General features: G+C 41.7%; 1 protein-coding gene across 19 annotated transcripts in view; it reads left to right on the top strand.

Annotated features, from left to right (window-relative positions):
- Positions 1-24,893, top strand: part of ENTPD5 (ectonucleoside triphosphate diphosphohydrolase 5 (inactive)) — a 36,501-nt gene that overhangs the window by 7,027 nt on the left and 4,581 nt on the right. For 13 of the 19 annotated variants that reach the window (XR_007475935.1, XM_033400992.2, XM_049706782.1 and 10 more), the window contains 14 exons: positions 1,278-1,343; positions 10,726-10,798; positions 12,382-12,661; positions 13,669-13,748; positions 15,909-16,052; positions 16,212-16,287; positions 16,583-16,618; positions 16,982-17,070; positions 17,376-17,455; positions 18,163-18,224; positions 19,200-19,301; positions 20,005-20,145; positions 21,134-21,190; positions 22,253-22,368. Coding sequence is in view for 18 of the 19 variants with exons in the window: in XM_033400992.2 (XP_033256883.1) it covers positions 12,445-12,661; positions 13,669-13,748; positions 15,909-16,052; positions 16,212-16,287; positions 16,583-16,618; positions 16,982-17,070; positions 17,376-17,455; positions 18,163-18,224; positions 19,200-19,301; positions 20,005-20,145; positions 21,134-21,190; positions 22,253-22,368 (1,200 nt within the window). In the remaining variant the exon portion in view is untranslated. Of the gene's footprint in view, positions 1-1,277; positions 1,344-9,070; positions 9,481-10,725; positions 10,799-12,381; positions 12,662-13,668; positions 13,749-15,908; positions 16,053-16,211; positions 16,288-16,582; positions 16,619-16,981; positions 17,071-17,375; positions 17,456-18,162; positions 18,225-19,199; positions 19,302-20,004; positions 20,146-21,133; positions 21,191-22,252; positions 22,369-24,893 lie in introns of those variants that run through there. The other 6 variants (XM_033401524.2, XM_049706786.1, XM_049706783.1 and 3 more) reach the window with 4 other exon arrangements.

The raw sequence follows: 24,893 nt of genomic DNA, 5'->3' as shown, positions 1-24,893 counted from the left end.
CAGGTTTATGTTGCATTGGTAAGTTTAACTTTCTCTTTCTGGGAGAATAGAAGATACTATATAAACTCAGATGCTCAAAGACGTTTTCTGAGTATCAGTACCACCCTTCAGAATTTAAGTCATAATTGGCTCATGAGGTAGTTCAGGGATGAACATTGTCATAACTGTTGCTCTGTTGAGATAGTAGCCAAAGTTTTTCCTCTTATGATCTTATGTTTGCAGTGCTTGGTTCCCTCTGCTTTTAAAGAAAAAAATTTTTTAACTGTGGTAAAATATATATAACATAAAAATTGTCATTTTAACCATTCTAAGTATACAATTCAGTGATATTAATTATATACTCAGTGTTGTACAACTATCACTACTATCTATTTGCAAAACTTTTTCATCACCCCAAACAAAAACTGTGGACCTGTTAAGCAATAACTTCCATTCTCCCCTCATCCCAACCCCTGGTAAACTCTACTTTCTGTCTCTGTGAATTTGCTTATTCTAGATATTTCATGTAAGTGGAATCATACTTTTTGTGTGTGTCTTAGCGTAACATTTTGAAGGTTCATCAGTGTCGTAGCATGTATCAGAACTTCTTTTTTGTAGCTAAAGAATATTCCATTGTATTTGTGTATACTATATTGTTTATCTATGCATCTGTTGATGGACACTTGGGCTTTTTCCACGTCTGACTGTTGTGAATAATGCTGCAGTGAACATTGGTATAGAAATATCTATTTGAGTCCCTGTTTTTAATCTTGTGGATATGTACCTAGGACTGGGATTGGCTTAGGCCCTTTTAACCACATACTCATTATGTAATAGTACCACTCTCGAGCACGTTGTGGAACACACAACTGGTATTTGAGTTCTTCACAGCCAAAAAAAGACCTCACAAAGTGCATAAACTTATGTACTTTGTTTATGGATTAGCTCTTTAATCACTGCCCCCCAGTACATGTGCACACATACATCTACACAGTAATGTATTCTAGCTTTCAGAGGGAGTGTGCCTTGCTTCCCCTTGTTATTGCTGCTTTTGTAAACAAGTGATTTTATTAGAATGGCTGCAGTTGTAGTTTGAAAAGAAATTGTGAAAGAGGAGAAAGAGCCCAAGAGTACTAGACTACAAGTCAGGAGATTAACTTGGTGATCTGCTTTCCAGAGCCTGAATAGATTGAAAACAGAAATGCAAAAAGAGATAATTGAATCAAAAATAGGCATAGTGACAAGAGAGAAAAAAAGAGAACTTTGGTCTTATGAGTATCCATGTCCATCTTCTATAGGTTGAAAAAGTGATACATTAGTTGAAGGAAACAAAGCGGAAAGCCTAGAAGGAAAAGAAGATATTGGTAAGTAACCTATATAAAGTAATACCCTACTTTTCGATAGGTCAGATTTATGCTTTCTTATTCCTAGCTGAGAGCTGATAGTAAATGGAAAGGGATCAATGAGCCAGTAAAAGCTGTCACAGATTCCACACCCCTTATATGTTGGAGAGGCCCTCATTTGTGTAAGTTGACATAAAAGTCTCATGATTATGGCTCTCTGGTTCATATCCCACAAAAGATATTTTAAAATTAGATGATGGCAGCTTATTGAAGGAGTCAGGCACATGACAACACTGATCAGCGATAATAGATAGTATGATGTCAAGGAAAACTAGCTCAAAAAGCATAGCAATCTGCAACTATTAGTTGGCAGAAGGGCAGAAAGTCCCTGAAGGCATCCCAAGTTTACAGAAAAATATAGCTGATGATCATAATCGTAACTCTGAACCATAAATAAAATGTCACTTTAGAAACATGTTTACCAAACACTATTAAAATAAAAATGTTATGGTATTTAGAGAAGAAATATTGTAAAGACATCTTTGAGGGACTTCCCTGGTGATCCAGTGGGTAAGACTTGGCGCTCCCAATGCAGGGGACCCAGGTTCGATCCCTGGTCGGGGAACTAGATCCCACATACACGCCGCAACTAAGAGTCCGCATGCCTCAACTAAAAGATCCCACGTGCAGCAATGAAGATCCTGCGTGCCGCAACTAAGACCTGATGCAGCCTAAATAAATAAATGTTTTAAAAAAAAGACACATTTGAGGAAATGTACTTATATGGCACCCCATTCCTTGCTTTATACATGAGGTATCATTGTAATATTTGCCTTTCTCAAGTTTTTCATACTGATTCAACATGTTTGAAGGAGTAGCTGTTTTTCAGTTGATAACAAGAAAGGGAAAATATGTTTTCACTTCTCTTCCCACAAACTCCAGTATAAACAGTGACACATGGCACTGATCCTTGCAATTCCTCTTCTGCAAATAAGTGCCTCCCATGGTGGATATGGGTTTGGAGGCAGAGATAGTTTATCACCTTAGATTTTCATTATATTTGCTCATTGGGGCAATATTAATCCTCTCCTGATTAATAGAATCTTCTTACCTAAAGGACTTTCTACTTTTAATGAATAGGGAAGAAAAGGCCTTGTGACTTGTGAGGAAAGTGAGGCAGCAGTAGCAACAGCTTCCCTATGCGGTGATTATTGCAGCTAAGTCAGGCCTGAAACAATGAACAATGAAATCATGCACTGCCTGACCTCATTTCAGTATAAGGCTCAGATGGTTCATTGTACAGACTGGGCCTTCTTGACATATGTCTAATGATTTTATTAAAGTGGAATAAAGTACTGAAAGAAGTAATCTGTTTATATTTGTTGGTAACTACCAATTCCAATTCCTTTATTGAGAGAGTATTTGATCTTAGTGTTGAAGGGACCTTGAAAGAAATCTCATTCAACCAGCCTATTGATTTGTGAATCCACTTGGACAATGTGATCAGGTTTGGGCTGAGCCCTTGGGGCAAGAATTCTCCTCTCCCCACCAACATGAGACAACTCATATTATTGGGAAATTCTTTTTCCTGTTCTATCTCTCCCCTGTAGTTTCCATGCTCACAGGTCTTATTATAGCTCCTTGGCAACAATCTAATAAAAGTTGTTTTTTTTAATAAACCTTTCTTTATCTAGTTAATATTTGAAAAATGCTTGTTATAAAATTTTTCAGTGGTTTTCAAATCTGTGCCAGTTGTCAGTCTTATCCCTTTCTACCAAATATCTCTTCAGTACCTAAGTATTAATTATTTTTATTTATTTATTTATTGGCTGCTTTGGATCTTCATTGCTGTGCGCGGGCTTTCTCTAGTTGCAGCAAGCGGGGGCTACTCTTTGTTGTGGTGTGCAGGCTTCTCATTGCGGTGGCTTCTCTTCGTTGTGGAGCACAGGCTCTAGGCATGCGGGCTGCAGTAGTTGTGGCACGCGGGCTCAGTAGTTGTGGCACGTGGGCTCAGTAGTTGTGGCTCGCGGGTTCTAGAGCGTAGGCTCAGTAGTTGTGGCGCACAGGCTTAGTTGCTCCGCGGCACGTGGGATCTTCCCGGACCAGGGCTTGAACCCGTGTCCCCTGCATTGGCAGGCAGATTCCTAAGTATTAATTATTAATACTAGCATCGTATTAGAATTTTTCTTCTGTATGTAGCATGAAGAAAGTTGCTATTCTGTTAATATATTTTCACTCTGTATCTTCCTTGATTTAGTATTTAATTTTCATTATTCAGTTATTAACTGATATCTGTAATGACTCACTTCTTTTCTTCCTACTCTTTTCTAAAATTATCTGACTTTTATTTGAAGTATTTAACACTCTTAGAAACAAGCAGGACATTGTTTGAATTGTAGTTTTTCTGACTTTAATTCTTTTCCTTAAGTAAAATATTGGGACTGAAACAGAAAAAATGAATGGCTTCAAGTGGTGGGATATGATATTTTCAGAGGAGTTAAAAGTCTATGACATTTTTAATTTTTAAGAGTTAATATCATTGGAGGGACTTCCCTGGTGGCACAGTGGTTAAGAATCCACCTGCCAATGCAGGGAACACGGGTTCGAGCCCTGGTCCGGGAAGATCCCACATGCCGCGGAGCAACTAAGCCCGTGTGCCACAACTACTGAGCCTGCGCTCTAGAACCCGTGAGCCACAACTACTGAAGCCTGCACGCCTAGAACCTGTGCTCTGCAACAAAGAGAAGCCACCGTAATGAGAAGCCTGTGCACCACAACAAAGAGTAGCCCCTGCTCGCCGCAACTAGAGAAAGCCCACACACAGCAACGAAGAACCAACACAGCCAAAACTAAAACATAAATAAATTTATGAAAAAGAGTTAATATCATTGGAATAACATATAGTTTCTAAAGCAAGAAGTATGTAAGTTGTGTTAATAGGAATATATGTAAACTGGAAAGAAAAAGCTGAATACAAAATACTATACAAATACTGGTTATAACTGGCAGTAGCCAGCCTCCAAGATGGCCCCATTGATCCTCACCTCCTAGTATTTGTGCCCTTGTGTAGTCCTCTTGCACATTTCATCAGCATTGGTCTGTATGACCAATGGAATATGGGGAAAATGATAGTGTATGACCTGAAGGGTCATACAAAGCCTTGCTCTCTCTTGGATTGCCCACTCTGGAGGAAGCCAGCCAGCACATTGTGAAGACATTTAAGGTTCTATAGAGAGTCCATGTGGGAAGCAACTGAGACTTTTTTCCAACAGCCAAGATCAGCTTGCCAACCATTGAGTGAGCCATCTTGGAGATGGGTCCTCAGCCTTATCCAAGCCTTCAGATGACTGCAGCCCCAGCCTGCGTCTTGACTACAGTATCATGAGAGACCCTGAGCCAGAACTGTCAAATTAAGCCACTCCCAAATTCCTGAACTAGAAACTATGAGATAATAAATGTTTATTGTCATTCTAAGCAACTAAGTTTGGGGGTTATTTGTTGTGCAGCAATAGATAACTAAGGTACAGTATCCTAAAATATTTATTGGTTAGATATGTAGAAGAGAATTTGGACAATGTAAACAGTGTTTACTATCTTTTAGATTTTTTTTGGAAAATCACTTTATCACAGTTTTAACAGTTGAATGTGTTTGGTTAGAGAGATTGAATTTAGCTATAGAACTAATAGGTTCAGAAAAAGAAAATTATAGCTTCTCCTAAAGCAAATTGAATAGGTATTCATTAATCATTCTCTCTTAAAAGTTTAACTATTTATGAAAGTATTCTCCCTTTTTATGTCACTTTGCACTTTATTCCTATTGTCACTTCTCATTGAGCACCTTACTGGATGGACACTCTTCTAGGAGCTTGGGCTACATCAAAACAGAAAAAGATTTCTGCTCTCAAGGAGCTTATATTCTATCAGAGAAACGCAGATAGTAAGCATAGTAAATAATCTCTCTAGTATGTTAGAATTGATAAGTGGTGTGGAGGAAAAAAGTAGACCAGTGTAAGGGGGATTGAGAAAGCAGATGGAGGTAGGGGAGCGTGAGGGAGAGTGCTTAGAGTAGTAAAGATAGGCCCCTATACGGAAGCGGCATCTGAACAATGATTTGAAGGAGTTGCAGGAATTCATCAAGTGGATATATGGGAAAAGATTGTTCCAGACAGTGGGGACAGCTAGAGCAAAGGCCGTAAGGCAGGAGCATGTGTGACATTTAAGCACAGAGTGTGGGTGGGGTGAGTGAGGTGAAAACTGTCAGTAGATGAGGCAGAGAGGTAATGGGGTAGGAGGCAGAGCAGGTGGATCCGTGAAGGCTATTGTTTGGACCTTGCTACTCTGAGGGAAATGGGAAGTCATTGTTGGACTTTGCAGAAGAGAGACATGCTCTAACTTACATTTTAAAGGATGACTTTAGTTGCTTGTTAAAGATAGACTCTAGGGGAGTCAGGGTAAAAGAGATCTGTTAGGACAATATTAGAGTAAATCATATGACAGATGATGGCGGCTCCGGCCAAGGCAGTTTTGGTGGAAGTGGTCAGAAATGGTCAGATTCTGGAAATGTAATAAAGGTAGACCAGCAGGAAACAGATCAAAAGCTCCTGGTCATGCACAGGAAAGAGATCAAGCTACTGTTAAGACTTTCACATCTGATGCCAGTCTTTGACCATCTTTCTCTGCTCTGCACTGTCTTCCCCACCCCCATAGCTACCTTTCCCTAGTCCCACACTGGCTGACCTTTCCTGTGACCTAGCAGTTAAAACTGTGGGCTCTGGAATTAGTCCATCTGGGTTTGATTTCCGGCTCTTTTCACTTATCTACTGTGTGGTCTTCAATTACTTAAGCCTCAGTTTTCTTATTTCTAGAATGGGGATGTTAATAATAGAACTACCTCACTGGGTGGTATTGTGAGATTAAATGAGATAATCCATGTGAAATACTTCACATAGTGCTTGGCAGATACTAAGATCTCAATAAATAATAGCTGCTATTATTATTATTACCTCAGATTGTTTTCCTTTGGCCACAGTCTTTCCTCTGCATTAAATGCTAACCACCTTATACCTCTTCCCCTCTGATCTTCTATTTTTTTGTTTTCATTTTGTTTCTCAAATCCATATGACAGAAAATTCTTGAGGAAATTTAAAAATGAAGTCAGACTATCCATAGTTTCCCTGCTATCTGTTTTCATCTTTTCATAGTCCCTCTGCTCTTTGTCCACATGTCTCTATTATTTATGTAGGTACTTCTGCTCATTTTTCATAATCAGTTTAAATGTCATCTAAATGCCTTTCCTTATCCTCTAGGTAGAGTTAGTCATCTGTGCTTTGGGCTCCTTTTGCATTTTTGTTATTAACTTTAAAAGATGTGGTTATTTGTATATGTATCTGTCACATCTGTCACACTCTGAGCATCTTGAATTAAAAAGTCTGTTTATTCACCTTTAATTCTCTGGCACCTGGTACTTTGTAGGCACCAGTAAACACTTGTAGAACTAGACAAGTGAGTGGAACCTACCAAGGCTCCCCACCCTAATCCTTCTTACATGTAACTGCCAGGTTCATATTTGTGACACTCCCTTGCTCAAAATTTTCAATGGCTTCCCATCGCCTGCAAAGTAAAGTCTGAATTCCTTAGCTGAGTATTTGGTGTGTTGTACTATCTGACCTCAGTTTGCCTTTACAATTTTATTTTCTACTACAATTAGTCAAACTGCTCTGTTTACTATCCCTTGGGGTTCCCCCATCCCCTTTCTGTATCCGTGTCTTGATTCATATTATTTCTTTTTCCTGAAAAGCGCTCCTCTCCTGTCCCTAGTTCCCCTCTTCAGTATCCTCAAATGCCACCGCTTTCACAAGGCCTTCTCTGATCATCCCAGCTGGAAGTAATCTCTCCCTGCTTTGAAATCTCAGAGCATGGAACTGTGGTACTTGTCACATTTTAACTTTACAAAGGTAATTAAATGGACATGTATTTTTTTCCTGTTTACTGTAGTCTCTCTTTTTTTAAAAAATTAATTTATTTTTGGCTGCATTGGGTCTTCGTTGCTGCACGCAGGCTTTCTTTAGTTGTGACGAGCGGGGGCTACTCTTCGCTGCAGTATGCAGGCTTCTCATTGCGGTGGCTTCTCTTGTTGCGGAGCACGGGCTCTAGGCGCACGGGCTTCAGTCATTGTGGCTCACGGGCTCTAGAGCGCAGGCTCAGTAGTTGTGGCACACGGGCTTAGTTGCTCCGCAGCAGGTCCCCTGCATTGGCAGGTGGATTCTTAACCACTGCGCCACCAGGGAAGCCCTACAGTAGTCTCGTAAAGGGCAGGTCTAAGATGATTCATCTTTGCCTGCTATACTTATAAGTAGCACTAGGCAACTGATAATTTCTGGAATGGCTAAATGAACGAATGAATATGTGAATAAATATACTTCCTTGAGTAGCACTCCTATAGGCTGCTTTGGAGGGGAAATGGGAATTGTGGATGTGATACATAGCCATAGTAAGACACTGGGAAAGAGGGTGCTGCCTGCCCCAGAGTAAGACACTGGGAAAGAGGGTGCTGCCTGCCCCAGCGCTCCTGTCTGCAGATACCATTAGCCCAACTGTACCAAGTCCATTTAGGACGTATTTCCTGATGTCTGACATGTTCCCCGCTCAGTACTTGGCTTTAGAAATACAAAAGATATTATGTACCTTCACCTATACATCCTTCAAATAGCAAAGTGTTCCAGGGCTCTGGCCCTTGGTATCAGGTATGAAGTCCTAAGTTACATCCTCAAATGAGGCATTGCTTGCCGTGCTGAAATCTGTCTCAGACTTACCTTCTTAGACCCACCTTGGTTTTACTTTGCTTGGCTAACTTAGGCTCTGGGTGTTTTGGCTAATCCATTCCCATGGTTCAGCTTATTGTTTAAAAATTTCATTCTAGTTACACTTTAAACTTGCTTTATGTTTAATTTTTAACTTTGTTGAAGCCAGCTATGCTGTGGAACTCAGAAGAATTGGCGGTGGGAGCTTCTACATGTCAGTGTTTTCAGACGTTTGGTAGACCTTTCTAGTCACCTCTCTCATTCCATTATTTTACACTGTTGGGAAATACTGTCATTTTATTCAGGTCAGTCAATATAGATATTTGCTTAAGGAGGGAATAGAAAGCCATAAATAACTGTCAGGTGTCACCATGGAACTATATAAGGGAAACAAGCCCACTTATTTGGAAATCTGATTTGATGCCTCCAGAACAGTGGTTTCTCACACCTGTCCTCTTTATTCTGGTACACCTCTACATTCCAGCCATACTGAACTCTTAATATATGAAGTTCTCAAGGTTCTCCTGTGTCACTTCCCCCGGGTAATTCCTGTCTCTGATTCAGGACTCAGGTTATGCCTCTCGTCCCTTAAAAAGCCTCCCACTCCCTTCCACCTCCATCCTTCTCCTTCTAAGATGAGTTACTTGTCCCTTATGTCCATTGCTGTCATACCCTGTGCATAGTTCTGTCAGAGAACTTGCCACAGGACATTATAGCTGTTGGTTTGTCTGTTCCTTCTAGTAAGCTGAGATCTCAAGAGCTGGGCCTATATTTGAATTCTCTTTTGTATCTAGAAGCTAGCACAGTGTCTGGTATATATTAGAAACTCAGTGATGCTTATTAATTAGACAGTTCAATGCCAGCCTTCTAAGTTCATCTCAAGGATGGAAGCTATTGAGGAGAACTGTTCACTTCTCTACTATTGGGCTAATGTTGTAAAAACATGAATCAATAATATTCTTACATGGTTACATATTTTTAATTGTAAACATAGCATTATTAAATAATGTTGTAAAAACATTAATTATAATCTCCTATGTAGAAACCACACAGAATTCAGTTCCTCAGCAACTTCAGCCCTATAGGCAGTAATTCTGCCAGTTGGCACTTAACTATTATAAAAGTAGATGAACCAGACAATCATGTATATATACTCAGAAAAAAGGTAGATAAGGGAGGAATGAAGGATACAGAAGGGAGTGAGTTAGCAGAATGCCATGTGTTAGTTGCAAACTAGCACAAAGGTGAATGTGATTCACGAAGCTAGCTTGATTCAGAAAGGCTGAAATAGGAGCAAAGAGCAAAAGGCAACCAACAGTGAAAGCAAGGATTCACAGAGATCGGGCAGGCACGAGCAGGTGAGCACACAGGTGGGGCCCGCGTCCTGTGGGATTGTGGACTCAAGCTCTGGGTGACATGGAAGAAGGGAATCCAGAGTGTGATGCTCTGGGGAGGCTGAGGAGGAAGGACTGGTGTTTACTACAGAGACAAAGATGCACTGAAAAGACCTTAGAAGGAGATGGGCATAGTGACAAACCCTAGCTGGCACCAAAGTCTCAAAAGAATTGAAGAGAGGGCTTTGTTGGGGGTGAATAAGGAGATAGCCAGAGAGATTGAGAAGACCAATTCTGAAAGGAGTCGATTTAAATATACTGATATATACTCTCCAGTCTATGTACATTATTTTGAGTAGCGTATAAAACTTTGTAAATAATTAACACATTGGGAGAAACAATCCATCCTTTGAAGTTTGGAATCATGATCTTCCCATGGATGGGTAGTTAATCTCCTTTTGGAAAGAAGTCAGCTATTATATTCTTATTAAATGGATGAGATACAGTCCCTGAGTCACTGGATCACTGTTCATCCCTTCAGGATATATATTCAACACGTACTATGTGCCAGTATTAAATTATGTAGTGTATTAGAAGGTGAGAAGTGCTGTGGAGAAAAATAAACAGGGAAGGAAGGTAGAAGACGTACATGTGACCAGGTGGGTTGCGATGTTAAATATAGTAGACAAGGAAGGACTCTCTGAGAAGGGGACATTTGAGCAAGCCTTGTAGGTTGTGTCATGTAAAATAGTGCACCATTATATGTGCTCTAAGTTGTAAGCCTTTCTAATACCATCCTTAAAGTAGCTAATCTTAAAAATGAGATTGGAAGTGGTGTTAGAAGGTAAGGGTTGAGAGCAGAAGGTGCGTTTTATGTGTTCATCCTTTGCTTTTTCTAAAATCTACTGTTTAGTTTACACTGAACACCTGGTAGGACTGCAGTTTTCACTTCATGAAAACAGATACCTATTATGCATTTTTTTTTCTCCTTGAAATTTCTTTTGGAAGAAAACAAATGTTTGCTTAATGGAAACAGTAGCTGGAGCAGTTTCTTTTCAGAAACCACAATAATAGAGAAAATATGAGTGAGCCCTGAAGAAGTTGCTGTGGAATCAGTCATAGTGATGGAAGCAGGCTGGTGACTGGAGAGGCCCTAAATACACTTCCTGAGAATGAGAATGTGGAATGTGGAATGTCCAAATGTGGTTTGAGCTTTGGACAAGGCAGGGATCTGTTAATACTCAGAATCTGAAAGGTTGTTTTTTTCAGTTCTTTAGATTGATCCACATGACCAGCCTAGTTGCTGTAAAAGAAGAATCCACCAAAGGGAGTGATTTAAGATGTGAGTACGAATCTGGCCAAGCAGCTGCCCCGTTGCAGTGGTTGATTTCCTGAGATCAGCTTCCTTTGTTTGAGATTCTAAGTTTTCCTTTCCTTAGCCAGTAGCTCTCATTCTTAACGACAGAAGTTCAGCCTTGAAGAGTGCTCAAACTGATAATTCTAACTCTGCCTTTGAGGTACTTCAGAACAACTCTAGTTATTTTAAATAGTTTTACATTCCAAATGCAATTAACTTTAATTAGCTTTATTTTATATGATATGTCACCTGGGAAGGGAGGCATTTTGATAAAATGAACCCTGGGAGATCAACAAACCTGAGAATGATTAAGGATCCTCAATCTGTACTCCAAATATACCAAGTATTCTGTTAGAGATTTGCGGACTGGGAATGGGGACTTTGGAGTTAGATCTTGTTTAACTAGTAGCTATGACTCACACAAGGAGAAGTTCAGAGGTGAAAGCTGGATCAGAAGACCCAAAACAGTTTTGAGCAAAGTACATAAAGGGCAATTAAGGAAGCCTTAAATCTTAGAGAATAGATACAGCATTCTTCATTAATACCAGGAGAAAATACAGCCTATGCTGGAGACATTTTTCCATGTATCTCATTCTAGGTTTTCTGCATCATTTGTACCCAGCCTACCATGATATACAAATCCAGAACAAACAGTGCTGAACACTTATAAGTTTTTTGTCTTGCTAAGGACATGTTAAGAAATACAGGCAGTAACTTGCCATAACTCACCACTGACCTGCTTTATGACTTTCATCAAGTCATTGAGCCTTTCTGTCTTAATTTGCCCACCTGCTCTAAGTTCTTATGGAGATAACATGGCCTAACCTGTGAAGGATGTTTTTAAAACCATAATGGTCTAGTTAAGTGTTTTTGAATTAAGTTGATTTATTTCCTTAAAATGTGGTTGAATGTGCAAGCCACTGGCCATATTGTTGTCACAGGTGGCCTGATTTTTAAAGGCTGTGAACACCCCAATACCAGGGACTTTGTAACTTTTTTATAACTTTTTAATTCAGAAATTGAAGCTTCTGTTTATCAGTCAAAAAGAAGAAAGAGGGACTTCCCTGGCGGTCCAGTGGTTAGGACTCCACACTTCCACTGCAGGGGGCACCAGTTTGATCCCTGGTCAGGGAACTAAGATCCCGCAAGCCACGCAGTACGGCAAAAAAAAAAAAAAGAAGAAGAAGAAGAAAGAGAGGGAAAGAGAGAGGAAGTGTTAGTATATGGTCTAAAGACAAAATTGTCAAAATGGAAAGAAAAAAATTAGATTCAACATTAGGAGCAGGGTGGCAGAGAGAGCCTTTGAGTATGTGAGATCCACCCTACAATTAAAAGCAGAGCATGGGAAAATATATGTCAAATCCCAATGTCCCTTTGCAACCAGATACCCTTCAGAAAAGGTGCTAAGAGCCTATGTCACCCTGGTCTAGCTTGTTGTGCTGGTTATTAGGAATAGAGAAGGAGCAGCTTAGGGAAAGGGGTGGGATTTCTATAACGGATGTTTCTTCTTTTACAAGTGTAAACAAAGAGGCCAGTTGGTCTAACCTTGCGTGTCTTTGTCCTATAAGCCACTGCAGGTGTGTTAGCAGCACTGCGTCTGTAACAAAAGACTCACTACATCTTGGAAGAGAATGGCCATTTCCCAGGGGGCAGCCTTTTTCATGCTGGTAGTGTCCTGTGTTTGCAGCACTGTCTTCCACAGAGACCAACAGACTTGGTTTGAGGGTGTCTTCCTGTCTTCCATGTGCCCCATCAATGTCAGTGCCAGCACCTTGTATGGAATTATGTTTGATGCAGGGAGCACTGGAACTCGAATTCATGTTTACACCTTTGTGCAGAAATTACCAGGTACGTGCAACTGGTACCCTCACCAGAGTCGACAAATCCATACTTTAGCAACTCCTCCCAGAAATAAATGTGCTGAGAGTGTGTGATGTCAGTTACAGAATCTTACAGCGACTGAATGTCTTTCTTCAGAGAACACTTTGGACTATAACTGAACACATATGGTTTAATTCGTGTGAAATTAAGAGAGATCTGGACTGCCTGTAGTCTGAAACCCATGTGTCCAAGAAGTATAGCTGTAATGTGTCTTTCCTTTTCTCTAAAGGTGACTATTACTCCAGAGTCCAGAATATTGAGAGTGGTCTTGAGAGAAAGATCACTACCATCCTTGGAAAAGGGGATGGGGGGACCCTGAAGATTAACATTTTCTAAATATTCAGTGTTCTATCCTCAAGTTACACACAGAGTCTAGGGAAAGGAGTAGAAGCTAGGTGTCCACCAGAGAAATGGCAGAGGGACCCTCAGTGATTACTTTTCATCCTCTATCCCCCTACCCAATACTCCTGCAAGCCATTCCTCACAGGTGGGATGACTTGGAAAAGCTGGGGGAAGTAGCAGGTTAATATGATACAGAGCCCAGAATCAGAAACAGCCTAACTTTTTTTTTTTTTTTTTAATTTATTTTTGGTTGCCTTGGGTCTTTGTTGCTGTGCGTGGGCTTTCTCTAGTTGCAGCGAGCTGGGGCTACTCTTCGTTGCGGTGCGTGGGCTTCTCATCGCGGTGGCTTCTTTTGTTGCAGAGCACAGGCTGTAGGTGCACGGGCTTCAGTAGTTGTGGTGCACGGGCTCAGTAGTTGTGGCTCACGGGCTGTAGAGCGCAGGCTCAGTAGATGTGGCGCACGGGCTTAGTTGCTCCATGGCATGTGGGATCTTCCTGGACCAGGGCTCAAATCCGTGTCCCCTGCATTGGCAGGTGGGTTCTTAACCACTGCGCCACCAGGGAAGTCCAGAGACAGCCTAACTTTTGATAATCAGCCATCTCTCTTCTGTTTTGCTCCATGGACAACATAGGACAGCTTCCGATTCTGGAAGGGGAAATTTTTGATTCTGTGAATCCAGGACTTTCTGCTTTTGTAGATCAACCTAAGCAGGTGAGTTTTTTACAATTAGATGTTTCGATTCTCAAATGCCTTGATAACTTGACCACACCACTGCTGTTAAATATCTCATGCTGTCCACTACTGATATTGAGGTCATGTGTGAGATCAGTTTTCTGTCCTAGCTAATCTCCTGGATAACAGTAATTGTACACCCCAGGCTCACCAGGGCTTAGGTAGAAGGAGGTGTGAAAATAGATTGTGGCCATGCAGGGATAACACTGTCTTTCAAGAACTACCAAATGTCAAATAGAAGGCTAGTGGGAAGCAGCCACATAGCACAGGGAGATCAGCTTGGTGCTTTGTGACCACCTAGAGGCAGGGGATAGGGAGGGTGGGAGGGAGACACAAGAGGGAGGAGATATGGGGATATATGTATACGTATAGCTGATTCACTTTGTTATGAAGCAGAAGCTAACACACCACTGTAAAGCAATTATACTCCAATAAAGATGTTTAAAAAAAAAAGAAAAAGAAGCCACGCTCTTTGTATTTACTGTTTAAGATTTTGATTTGAAGCCATCAACTGCATCAATTAATGTAGATGCAGAAAATGCTTGTGAAGTTCTATAAGGTAGGAGGTATACACACGGCAATTAAGGGACTATAGATCCAGTGAACTCCACTTCAGAGTGCCCTTATACAGCACAGAACCATGCTTATATTCTAGAAATTGGGCAAAACCCACGACAACAAAAATTTTCAGTAATAGAAGATGAATGTAGAGTTCTGTCATAACTGTATTTCACATTTGAGCTCTCACAACATACAGCACCCCATGTCAGAGGCCACAATGATATAAAATAGAATAAGGCAGAATGTTGAACTTTGGTAGCATATATAAAGGTGTTGTTCAGTGTCACAAGTGTAATCATTAACTAAAGGAACACCTGATGTTAAAAATGGCTTGAACTTGAACAACTGAGAGGATGTTTATTTTCTTAGCTTGCTGTTATGAAATGGCAAATGTGCTAGAAAATTAGGAGCTGTTGAAAGCAACCACATTATTAGAAACTGATTTGACATTTGGAGAGTAAAATTGTGTTGTGGTTGCTAATAATTATAATGATTAAGAGGCAGTGTGTTGTCAGAACAGATGTTTACTCAGAGAAACAATGGCTTTAAAATAATGGTTTTTAACATATCATAATTTGAACATCTGCTGTGTGCCATGCAGGTAGGTGCTGGTAATGCAAAACTGAACCTGATGTGTTCTGTCCTTGTAGAAGTCATAAAAGGGGTAGCATAATAACAGCTGCAGCTGGCATTTTTGTGGCAGCTCCACGCAGTCTGCCACATCTAACGCATACAACAGTTTTGTATGATGGTATCTCCATCTCACAGCTGAGGAGACCAAGCCCCAGGAGCGCCAAGTGACCTATGTTAGGCCCCAGGGCTAACGAGCAAGTCTTCTAACTCCAAGCCTTGTTTCCTTCACCATACCAACTTTCTGGCCTGAAGCTAATTTTTTAAAATATGTTATTAGTGAATGAATATGAAATTCTTTAATATTAGATACCATTTTTCTTTGCTTTGCTTTTTTTTTTTGGCTGTGCCACACTGCTTATGAGATCTCAGTTCCCCAACAGGGGATTGAAACTGGGCCACAGCAGTAAGAGCACCGAACCCTAACCACTAGACCACCAGGGAACTCCCCTGTGAAGCTAATTTTTATTTGAGATAAAATAACAATTAAAATGACCACACTGTAAAAGAATCTTTTTTTTTTTTTTTTTTTTTTTTTTTTTTTTTGCGGTACGCTGGCCTCTCACTGTTGTGGCCTCTCCTGTTACGGAGCACAGGCTCCGGACGCGCAGGCTCAGCGGCCATGGCTCACGGGCCCAGCCGCTCCGCGGCATGTGGGATCCTCCCGGACCGGGGCACGAACCCGCGTCCCCTGCATCGGCAGGCGGATTCTCAACCACTGCGCCACCAGGGAAGCCCAAGAATCATTTTTATTATAACTTAATCAAAATGAAATGGCTTCTCCTTCTTCAAGGAAGCCCGCTTCTTTAGGTTTCTGCTCTATGGAGCAGAGAAGGGTTGGAGCCCTCTGCCACCTCATTCCTGGTACTCTCCCAGAGCACGCTGAGGGAATAGACAAGCTCCACTAAATGAACTGTTCACTGGATACGTGAATCATCTCTTTTGAAGGGTGCTGAGACTGTTCAAGAACTCTTAGAGGTGGCCAAAGACTCAATCCCTCGAAGTCACTGGAAGAGAACGCCAGTGGTCCTGAGGGCAACAGCGGGACTGCGCTTACTGCCAGAAAAGAAAGCCCAGGCTCTGCTCTTTGAGGTAGTTTTTGTTTTTTACAAGCAACCAATAATTTCTTGTCTAGTTCCTTCTCTAATTTCTTGGGGAAAAGGAGTGTAGTTTTCTAAGCATTATAGGATACAGTCAAAATGCGGAAATCTATTGCCTTAGGGAATCCAGATTTCTTTCTTTTTTTTCTAGGTAAAAGAGATCTTCAGGAAGTCACCTTTCCTGGTACCAGATGACAGTGTTAGCATCATGGATGGATCCTATGAAGGTGAGAGAGGTATTGATGTATGTTCTAGGGGGAGAGGGCCAGGGTTAATAAAAGATCTGATTAAAGGAACTGGGAACAGGGATGGGGGTGCTGAAGAAAAAAGGAACTAAGTAAGGAGAATAATAAGGAGAACAAATAAGCAAGGAGGAAGGGGATAGCAGGAAATGGAAAGATGGGGAGAGGGAAATGTATGCTTTAGACATGAAATTTAGAGAGAAAAAGAGCAAAGATGGGGCTAGGGAACGGGGGTAAAAAATGCTCTGGATATAATCTTTGTCTTTCTCTCCTTTTTTAGGCATATTAGCTTGGGTTACTGTGAATTTTCTGACAGGTAATATATTCTCAAGTTTATCGAAGACCTTAACTGGGTTTCACACATGGTCAGGGAGCAAAAATACCTTTTTTTTCTTTGTTCACTTTTTTCTGCGTTCACTCCAGGTTCTTTCTTTTGTTTAATAAGAAGGAGGGTGGGGAGGAAAGACAGAAAGTTAGTGTCTATTACCTGCCTTCAAGGCCTCAGCTGCAGCAAGAGTCCTTCTAGGTTAGCATTTGTGGGCAGCCTTTGGGGCTGGGAAGCAGTGGAGTATTTACAGAATTCCTCCAGTATATGACAAGAGCAGGAGAGAAATTGCAGACAGAGGAGTGTTGGGCTGTCCAGGAAACAGAAATGTTCAGAGCTGGCTCTCATTCACAGGTCAGCTGCATGGCCACAGCCAGGAGACTGTGGGGACTCTGGACCTGGGGGGTGCCTCCACCCAAATCACGTTCCTGCCGCAGTTTGAGGTGAGTCAGATACGTATGAACGTATGGTTACCAGCCCACTTGGCAGGCATATCATGGTGCTAAGGAAGTGGTGCCCCATTTCAGACAGCAGCTCCCCCGCGAACAGGCTGAGTCAAGTCAATTAATGACTGACCGAACTTCCCCTCACTGTTCAGTCCCTTTGATTCCTCAAGCCTTGTGAGATTAGTTGTTTAATCTTCTCCTTCATCTCTTATTTTTTTGGGGGGAGGGATAGGGGTGGTGGTGATAACATCTTCAGGTAATTGGGGATCGTGAATAGTCTTTTTGCTTTTTCTGTTTTGCAGAAAACGCTGGAACAAACCCCTAGAGGCTACCTCACTTCCTTTGAGATGTTTAACAGCACTTATAAGCTCTATACACATAGGTGAAGAGGGGGACGTGGAGGAATAATAATATTTCACATTGTATGATTCTCCTAACTTTTCAAAACATTTTCACATCTATTATTGCATCTGACCAGCCTTACAAAGTCTTTGCCAGTCCCTGAAGGCCTGTTAACTGAAACCTAAGCTACTTACCAAAGCCCAAGAGACCCAAGAGTTTTCTCCATTCTTGTCCTCAAAAACATATAATAGTAATAAAGTAAAAAGTAATGTAAGATTTTAAAAAATAATGTAAAAGAGTAAAAGATAAGTAATATAAGAGTGAAAGTAATATGAATCAAGTTTTCTCCAGAGAGAGGACACTCAGAGAAGGTTGAGCCAAAGCTCTGTGTCAGCTGCTTTTAAGCTGACCTTCAGATGTTCAAAATCCAGCCTAGAATTTGATCACAGTTGGGCTGGGAGCTAAGATAATGAGATCTCTTCTGGGGATGGTTCCCAGGGTGGGACCCTAGGAAGTGTCACTGCCTCTGGCCTTTAAAGCATAGCTGTGGGAAGTTCTTCCTGCAAGGCCGTGATCTGAACTGTGCAAGAATTACTGCTTGTTGTCCACACGAGATGAATAGAGCACAGAGAACAAGGTTTTCTTCCCTCCAGAGTGAGACAGAGAAACCATGTTACTTTTGGAAGAGGGAGCTTTAGGCTAGAGAATTCAGGGTCACATGAAATTAGTCAATCCTGTATTTTACAGTTACTTGGGATTTGGATTGAAAGCTGCAAGACTAACAGCTCTGGGAGCCCTGGAGACAGAAGGTTCGTCTGGGTGTGCTGGTTGGGGTATGGTGAGAGTGACACCAGTACTCAGCTTGCCTTTTCCCTACCTTGGCAGTGATTCTATGGCAGAAAGGGTTATGCTGAAGTAAGAGACCTGTGTTGTATAATAGACATCATAATGGCAAATTCCTTTTCTACTTTATGAGGTCAGATGTTTTGGTATCTATTATTAGCCATTTCCAGCATGAAGTCTCTTGGTATAGGGGGGGAACGGTCTGTGGCCAGGGGGCTGAAGTGTCTGCAGAAATTCAAGACTCAAGGGTTAAACTTGGCAGGAGCTCAAGCCCTTAGTTTTACGTGGGAGGTGCAGGTAGCAGCAGTCCACTTACAAGGTGGAATAACTGAACAACTCCATTCCTTTCTTCATAGGCAGTAGAGAGGTAAAGAGCTCAGCTTTTGGGGTCAGGCAGAACTAGGGTCAGTCCCAGTCTTGTAATTTCGGGCCAGGTAGCTAAACTTTTTGTGCCCGTTTCCTCACCTTAAAAGAGGTTTTGCATTTATTTTAATTTTTATGGTGTGTGGTTCACAGTACGCTATTATTGTGATGAGTGTATAGCATTTCAGAGTTTACATTTTCAAGTGTATTTTATTTAAGCCTCACAACAATCAATGAGAAAAGTAGAATCGTATTTTTTCCCTTTTTTAGAAAGGAGGGAACTTATTCCATTGTAGGTTTTAGATTTGAGATGTGATGAAAGCCATCAACCCCTCTGCCAAATGGACATAAGCATGAAAGTTTGCCTGTAGTTTCAGGGGGTTCACCAACCCCACAAAGCCCATCTATGAACCCTGAGTTAAGAATCCCCATCGTAGTATGCAGTCGTGGAACTAATTTCATATGATTTTAAGGCCCAGCCACCTTGATAATTCCTTTCAACCTTACTGACTTCTTGCTTTCCTTCCTCTCTCTTTCTCTCTCACACCCTTGCCTCTTTGTGGTCTGGTTTCTTTCAGGAATTGATGGACACACTTTCCGAAGTGCCTGTCTACCAAGATGGTTGGAAGCAGAGTGGATCTTTGGGGGTGTGAAATACCAGTATGGTGGCAACCAAGAAGGCAGGTGATATTTTTTCACTGGTTGAAATTACTTTTACAGTAGAAGTCTGCAAAAGTTCCATGGGAAACTTTCTCCAGAGCTAGGAGAAGCTTGTCTTTTGCAGGAACTAGTTCCAAATAGATGCTGATGTGCCTTCAAGGAGTAGTGTGAAGTGACAGTGAACAAGGCAGCTGTCACTCTGTGTTCAGCTCTTTCCCTGCCCAGGTGTTGTGGATCCATTAGAAACCTCTTCTTACCCTGGGTCTAATGTATTGAGGGTCTCTGCCCTCAGCAGGGTGAAACTGTTTCAGATCCAATTAATGTTTAGCTATTTCAGTTATAGAATTGAGACGAGAAGAGTAATTGATCTTAGGTATTATAAAAGGCATAGACCTTAAACTCGAGGAAAAAACTTGATTTTTCCCATGAAGGAGGCAGGTGAGCCTCTGCATACTTCTCATAAATGCCATGAAACATGATGCTAAGGGGCAGCTCGAGGTCGGCTGTGGCTTTTTTGGTGAACACAGGTTAGGGAGGGGACCTGCCGTGGAGAAGTAAGTATTGGTTCTCCAGAGGGATGAGGCTGCAAAAGTTTGTTCATCTTTGTCTGTAAGCCCTTTGTCCTGAGCCTCAGCTCGCCTTGATCCTCCTGCTGTTCCACTGGCTTCAGCAGCTTGCCTCTCACTTTCTCACCTTGCCCCTGTGCACCTTTTGCCCTATCAGGGGAGGCGGGCTTTGAGCCCTGCTATGCTGAAGTGCTGAGGGTGGTCCAAGGAAAACTTCATCAGCCAGATGAGGTCCAGAGAAGCTCCTTCTACGCTTTCTCTTACTATTATGACCGAGCTGTTGACACAGACATGATTGGTAAGTTCACTCCAGGTGTCAGTGCAGGGGGGAGACTGGGCAGGGCTGTGGTGGGGAAGGGAAAGGGACAAAAGGAGTATTTGCAGTGCCTTGTTAAGGTGGTCACCGTACTTTTCTCCCAAGTCACCCAAGTGGAAGAGTGAATATGATTTCGAATCTTTTGGGGCTAGAAGATGGCCTAAACAAATACACATGAAGTCTTTTTTTTCTTTAAGTATTTTTATGGAGGTATAATTGACATAAAATAAAATGCACATATTTGAAGTGTACAATTTGGTAAGTTTTGACATATGTATACACCCATGAAACCATTACCAAATTCAAGTCAATGAACATATTCACTCCCAAAAGTTTCCTCTTTCCCCTTTATAACATTTTTCCTTATAATAGTAACACATTTTGTTTAGCTGTGAGAATGTATATATGTGATCTGTCATGGCCTGAGATACGAATTAATTTCTTATTTTCTGACGTGTTTAATGGCCCCTTTTTAATGGGCCTATTTTTTAGCTATAGTTAAATATACATAACAGGGCTTCCCTGGTGGTGCAGTGGTTGAGAGTCCGCCTGCCGATGCAGGGGGCGCGGGTTCGTGCCCCGGTCCGGGAGGATCCCACATGCCGCAAAGCGGCTGGGCCCGTGAGCCATGGCCGCTGAGCCTGCACGTCCGGAGCCTGTGCTCCGCAGCGGGAGAGGCCACAACAGTGAGAGGCCTGTGTACCACGAAAAAAAAAAAAAAAAAAAAATATATATATATATATATATATATATATACACACACACACACATAACATAAAATAGATTATAAGTAAATAAACTGTATAGATTATATTGTAGGGATATGTCATGTTTGCTTATCCCATTCTTTAATGTTGGAAATTTTATTTTTAGTTTTTCATTATTATAAATAGGATAATTTCCTAGGATAAATTTCCTTATGTTTCCTGGAAGGCTTTTTGACATCAACTACTGTTCTGTTTCATTTCAGATTATGAAAAGGGGGGTGTTTTAAAAGTTGAAGATTTTGAAAGGAAAGCAAGGGAAGGTAAGAGTCAGTGGAAACCATTGAAGGTGAGCCCGTGAGGCTGCCACCCCCAGTGACCTTAAAGTGACCTAATGTGCTTTGGCCAGCAGAAAGCCTCTCAGAAGGTTGGTTTCCTGTCTTTACCAGGAGTTAAAAGCATTAAGTGGCAAAGAAAAATATAAGAATAAAAGAGACTTTGGAGAAACGGTGAAAACCTTTTCTTCTTTCCACATTTCTTTCTTCCTTTCTTTAAAAAAAAATTGAAAAAGTTTTATCAGTGGTAATGAAACACTGAGCACCAGAATATATGGAAAATAGCCACAGAGGCTTCCTTGAAAGAGTTCATCAAAAACGCAAATAGGGCTTCCCTGGTGGCGCAGTGGTTAAGAATCCGCCTGCCAATGTAGGGCACACAGGTTCAAGCCCTAGTCCAGAAAGATCCCGCATGCCGTGGAGCAACTAAGCCTGTGCGCCACAACTACTTAGCCTGCGCTCTAGAGCCCGCGAGCCACAACTACTGAGCCCATGTGCCACAGCTACTGAAGCCCGGGCACCTAGAGCCTGTGCTCTGCAACAAGAGAGGCCACCTCAATGAGAAGCCCACGCACTGCAACGGAGAGTAGCCCCCGCTCACCACAACTATGGAAAGCCCGCACGCAGCAACGAAGAACCAACACAGCCAAAAATAGATAAATTAAAAAAAAACAAAAAAGCAAATAATCGTTCTTATCCAGTGGCCCTGAAGTAGGGTTAACTGGTATTTCCCTGTCTTAATATATAAGGGCCTTAGTTGAATTAAGCCCCAACTATAAATCATAGAATATATGTCATAGCAAATAAACTAGGACCCATGTACCTTTGAGTAGATTAGATGTCACATCAGAAATGTGCTGGTTCTTGATGAGCTGAGGTCTTGCAGAGGCTGTCAGTGCACAGTTCTAGCCTCCAAGACTCCCAGGCATCTGGGAGAAGGAGAATGGAGGATTCTGCTTTGCTTATTCTCAGTCTGTATTTAGAGAAAATCATACACCTCTCAGTTGGCTGCAAACTTGAATTCCACTTTTCTCTTTCTGTCACCTCCAGTATGTGATAACCTGGAAAACTTCACCTCAGGCAGTCCTTTCCTGTGCATGGATCTCAGTTACATCACAGCCTTGCTGAAGGATGGCTTTGGCTTTGCAGGCAACACCATCTTACAGGTAAGAGAGAGGACACTGGCATCACATAACAGTCCTTTTATTTGGGAGTTAGAAAGAAAGTTAAAAGCTTGTTTAGGGGACTTCCCTGGTGGCGCAGTGGTTAAGACTCCACGTTCCCAGTGCAGGGGGCCTAGGTTCGATCCCTGGTCAGGGAACTAGATCCCACATGCATGCTGCAGCTAAGAGTTCACATGCCGCAACTAAGGAGCCCATGAGCTGCAACTAAGGAGCCTGCCTGCTAAGAGTTCACATGCCACAACTAAGGAGCTGCAAGTCAGGAGCCCGCCTGCCACAACTAAGACCTGGCACAACCAAATAAATAAATATTTTAAAAAAACAAAAAAACTTGTTTAGTAATCAGAGTGGCCATAGGTGGAGTTTTGAGCTAATTTTATTCAGGCTATGGACAAGGCACTGTGCAAGGCACCATGAATGTGGGAAATTGCCTTGATACAATGGCAGCTTCTAAGTACCATTGACCCTTGAATAACAGGTTTGAACTGGGTCCACTTATACATGGATTCTTTTTAATAGTAAATGCTACAGTACTACACTATCTGTGGTTGGTTGAATCCATGGATATGGAGGGCCAGCTATAAAGTTATATGTGGATTTTTGACTGCACGGGGGTCGGCACCTATAACCCCCATGTTGTTCAACAGTCAACTGTATATTACTAGGCAAGCTATCCCAGAGGTCACAGAGCCAAAAGGCTTGCAGCCCAGGTTAAGAGGCCCAAGTTACATGGTTTATTAAATCAACTTCAAAAGTCAGGGTGAGGGACTTCCATGGCGGTCCAGTGGTTAAGAATCTGTACTTCCACTGCAGGGGACATGGGTTTGATCCCTGGTCAGGGAACTAAGATCCCACATGCTGCGTGGAGTGGCCAAAAGCAAAAAAGAAACAAAGAAAACCCACAAAAGTCAGGGTGAAAAGCAAGGGGAAAGAAATGGGATAGGTGAACACACAGGATAGGGTACATACAAGTTGGAGGTGCTGTACTTCCTGAATCCTGGGTTAATATGTCCTGCCTCTCTCTGCCGATGATAGTGTGGTTACAGGTACTGTAGCTGAAGTTTGATCAAGGGGGCACAAGGACAGAAGGTGCCGGGGCCATCACACAAACTTGCTCTGTTTGGAGGGGCGCAGAGGCACGTGCACTGGCCAGTAGCATTAGCTCACTCATTAGCCCATTAGATGGTTTGATGGTTCTGTTTGGCAGAGGACATGAGGGACCTCTGCCAAAGAGCATCACCAGTGAGTGGCTTATTTAAGACCTCGTGAGTACTGAATGCCTTGTGTAGTATGTCGTATGTATTTTGTGTGTGCCTCATATATTTAGTGCCTCTGGAGTCTCGGGTCCCTCTCTGTCTTCCTAACTTTATCTGTAGTAACTTATTTATTCCAAACACATCTTATGAGTTTCATCCATCCCATATATAATATTTTTTTATCTTCCATACCATAGTTGAATAATTGCACATTATAGTTACAGAGATGATTGAGATTTAATCTTTGTCCTCAAATTGCATAGTCTATTAGAGGAAATGTGACAAAAATATAGTTGTGGCACAGGGCAACTTTGAACTTTCGGGGTCAAGGAAGTAGAGATTGTACTTTGTTTATGAAGCTCCTTCCTTCTCTTGTGTCACTTCCCCTTTCTGTTTCCTCATTTCCAGATGAGTTTATATTGCCCCATTTCTTGTGTTATACAGATTTCATAAATTCATTTGTATAAAGGTATTTGGATTTAATGTGTTGTTATACCTGCTGAGAATATTGGCATTTAAAGAGTTACTTGCCAGTAGAGTCAGTATAGTGTAGTGTTTAAAGCATGGGCTCTGTTGTCCGTCAGATCTGGGTTCAAGTTCTGATTCTGCAAGCTTACTAGCTCTGTGACCTCAGATGATTTACTTCCCCTCTAACTTTTAGGTTCCTCACTCAAAACACAGGGATCCTTAGAGTACCTATTTCTTAGGGCTGTTATAAAAATGGAGATAAAGCACAGTGCCTGACACATAAGAAGTTATTAATATTGGTTTAATTGTTAGTATAGGTATTTCACACCATTTGGAGCTAGATTTCTGGATAAGAGAGGTCATCCTGAGCCCTCAATACATACCAAGCTAACAACTGCCTCTACTGAAGCATCAGCAATAACCAAATCATTTAAGGACAATTTCCTGCCGTTTCCATTTCTGCATCCTTTTAGTCTTTAGTTAAATGGCAGCAGAATTTGTATCAGGGGTGAACAGTCCTCTGTCCCAGAGATCACTTCACTTTGGCATCTATATCCCTAGACTGTCGGTCCTAAGGACAGAGGAAGAACATTTTGGGGGCATGGGGGGCACTCCCAGTTTGACTCAGGGGTCACAGACTAAATCTCAAGATAATGATTCACATGCCATTCTTCTCAGTTTTTGGCACAGTGACTATAGACTAAGTTTCATCAGGTTAACACAGGTATTGTGTCATAAGAAGTTAGTACTAGAAGGAAAGACTAAAACCAGTTTGCTGATTTATAA

This window comes from Orcinus orca, chromosome 2 (genome assembly GCF_937001465.1).
Source record: "Orcinus orca chromosome 2, mOrcOrc1.1, whole genome shotgun sequence".
Taxonomy (NCBI): domain Eukaryota; kingdom Metazoa; phylum Chordata; class Mammalia; order Artiodactyla; family Delphinidae; genus Orcinus; species Orcinus orca.
This window is presented reverse-complemented; position numbering and strand designations above follow the sequence as displayed.